General features: G+C 45.4%; 1 protein-coding gene across 6 annotated transcripts in view; it reads left to right on the top strand.

Moving 5' to 3' along the window:
- The window catches only part of Fcrlb (Fc receptor like B), a 5,833-nt gene that overhangs the window by 571 nt on the left and 2,989 nt on the right, over positions 1–2,273 (top strand). For all 6 annotated transcript variants that reach the window (XM_004639893.2, XM_023699806.1, XM_012516637.1 and 3 more), the window contains one exon: positions 401–655. In XM_004639893.2, the coding sequence (XP_004639950.1) occupies positions 401–655 (255 nt within the window). The remainder of the gene's footprint in view (positions 1–400; positions 656–2,273) is intronic.

Genomic DNA, 2,273 nt, shown 5'->3' with positions numbered 1-2,273 from the left:
TCTCTCTCTCTCTCTCTCTCTCTTTCTTTTTTGCTCCCGGGATTGAATTTAGGACTCTGCACTTGCCAGGCAATCACTTATTCTACTGAGCCATCTCCCTGGCCCTGTTTTTCTGATTTCTGCTCTATCCTCCTCTAAGTGTGGGTCACACTTAGCTAGATATCCCACTACTTGGCTGTTCTGGGTTAGGATATCTTCCTCTATCCCTGGGACTAAGTTTGTCAGTACTCAGAAATGGGTGCTGACTGGTGGACTGATAGCTTGTAGCTCAGTGAATATAGTCTCCTCTCCTGCTGGAGCCTGGAAGCTGGGGTTTTCTAAGACTTCAGAACCTCAACCTGCATGCTTGCGCCCTCACCTTGGTTCCCTTTCTCACACTGCCTCCTCCCACACACCACAGCCACCCTGGAGAAGCCCACATTGTCTCTACATCCACCTTGGACCACAATCTTCAAGGGCGAGCGGGTAACCTTGCGGTGTGATGGGCACTACCCTCTGCTCCTGGAGCTGCGACCCATCAATACTCTCTGGTATTTGGGCCACCTACTACTGCCTTCTCACAAGAAGAGCATCGAGGTACAGACCCCAGGGGTGTATCGATGCCAGACACGGGGAGCACCAGTCAGCGACCCCATCCACCTGTCTGTATCTAATGGTGAGTGATCTGAGCATGGGCAGAGGAGGCATGAATGGATCATCATCTGAGGAAATTGTCCTGCTAGGGAGGACAGTGGACCATTTCCAAGAGACAGGAGACAAGGGCCATACTGAGACCTATCTGAGACCTATCTTGAGTCTCTGGAGTAGGCAGAGGCCTGCGTGATGTTATGAAAGAAATGAAATAAGATTTGCCTAATCCCAAAGGTCCCTGCAAACCTGTTTGTTTCTCAGACCAGCTGAGAAGGCTAGAGACTATGAGGACCTGAGATACTGGACAGATAACTCTGGGGATGGGGGGAAAGGGAAGAGCAAAACAGGAAGAATGAACAACCCTGGGTGGGTGGAGCACAGCAAGAGGAATTAATCCCAAATGGTAATACTGTGGGTCTCTGTGTGTCAGTGTCCATACCAATAACACAGGGACACTGTGGCACCACCTATAATTCCTGTACTTGGAAGGTGATAGAGGAGGATGGTGAATTCAAGGCCAGCCTGAACTACACAGCAACACCTTATCTCAAAGAGAGAATATTTGACCAAAATTATAGTACAGACATGTTTACATGTATATTGGGGGATCAACTGAAACTGACTTCGGAGCTATTTGAATGGTTTCAAAATGGGATAAGAGCAATAATCATTTGCTAAATAAGGTACAGAATTGATACCTTTATGGTGAATATATAATTTTAGCTTCGTAGGCCAGTTTGTACTCAGAATTTAAGAGACATTGCTTGGTGTTCATATTAGCACTTACAATCATACTCTGAGGGTTTCTGTTTGGGCATTGATAGTGAGAGTAATAATGACACTGACTATAATAGATTATGGCTACTACTTAGAGGTCTGAGAGTTACATATGGCTTATGGCACTTCTTCGTGGAATTGTTTTTCAATGTGTAATATCCAAAATGGATCTGGGGGCCAGGGAGATGGCTCAGTGGAATAAGCGCTTCCCTGGCAAGTGCAAGGGCCTGAGTTCAATCCCTGGTTCTGCCAAAGAAAGAAAGAAAGAAAGAAAGAAAGAAAGAGAAAGAAAGAAAAAGAAAGAAAGACCAAAATGGATCTGGTGTGTGCTAAGGCTATTAAGTGCTAGCTATGATCATGATGGAGATTGGTTAAGTACTTGGTGCTGCTAGAGATATCTAAGGATGTCTCGGGAGTGTCTGGGAAGTTGTATTCAGTAAAGTCTAAACTTAGACATGCAGCACAAGTAGGCCACAACTTAAAATTGGAGGTGGGTCATCTCTGCTGAGGAAACAGCATGTACAAAAGCCCTGGGGTCAAAGCAGAGCCAGTTCTTCCAGACTTTCCTGTAGCTGGAGCCGGTGATGAATGAACAGTGAGAAGGGTAGAGAGGATGAGGAGAGTAGGGAAAATACTGAGAAGGTATTGGAGCCATGACAGGCCAGGTCAGGAAGGCCCTGAGGCCACCCAGAGGAGTTTAAATTTGAAGTTAGACATGGTGGTGTGGGCTTGCATAGCAGTCCCTCACTATTTTGCAGTTCAACTTTCATGGACTCACTGTTTTGTGGGTTTTCAAAAAAATTAATCTAAACTATTTATTGTGTATTTTTTGCTATATTGTAGGATTTTGCAGTACCATACAGTAT

Source organism: Octodon degus, unplaced genomic scaffold, assembly GCF_000260255.1.
Source record: "Octodon degus isolate 3935 unplaced genomic scaffold, OctDeg1.0 scaffold00116, whole genome shotgun sequence".
NCBI classification, from domain to species: Eukaryota; Metazoa; Chordata; class Mammalia; order Rodentia; family Octodontidae; genus Octodon; species Octodon degus.
The sequence above is the reverse complement of the archived record's forward strand: the minus strand, read 5'-3'. Positions and strand labels throughout refer to the sequence as shown.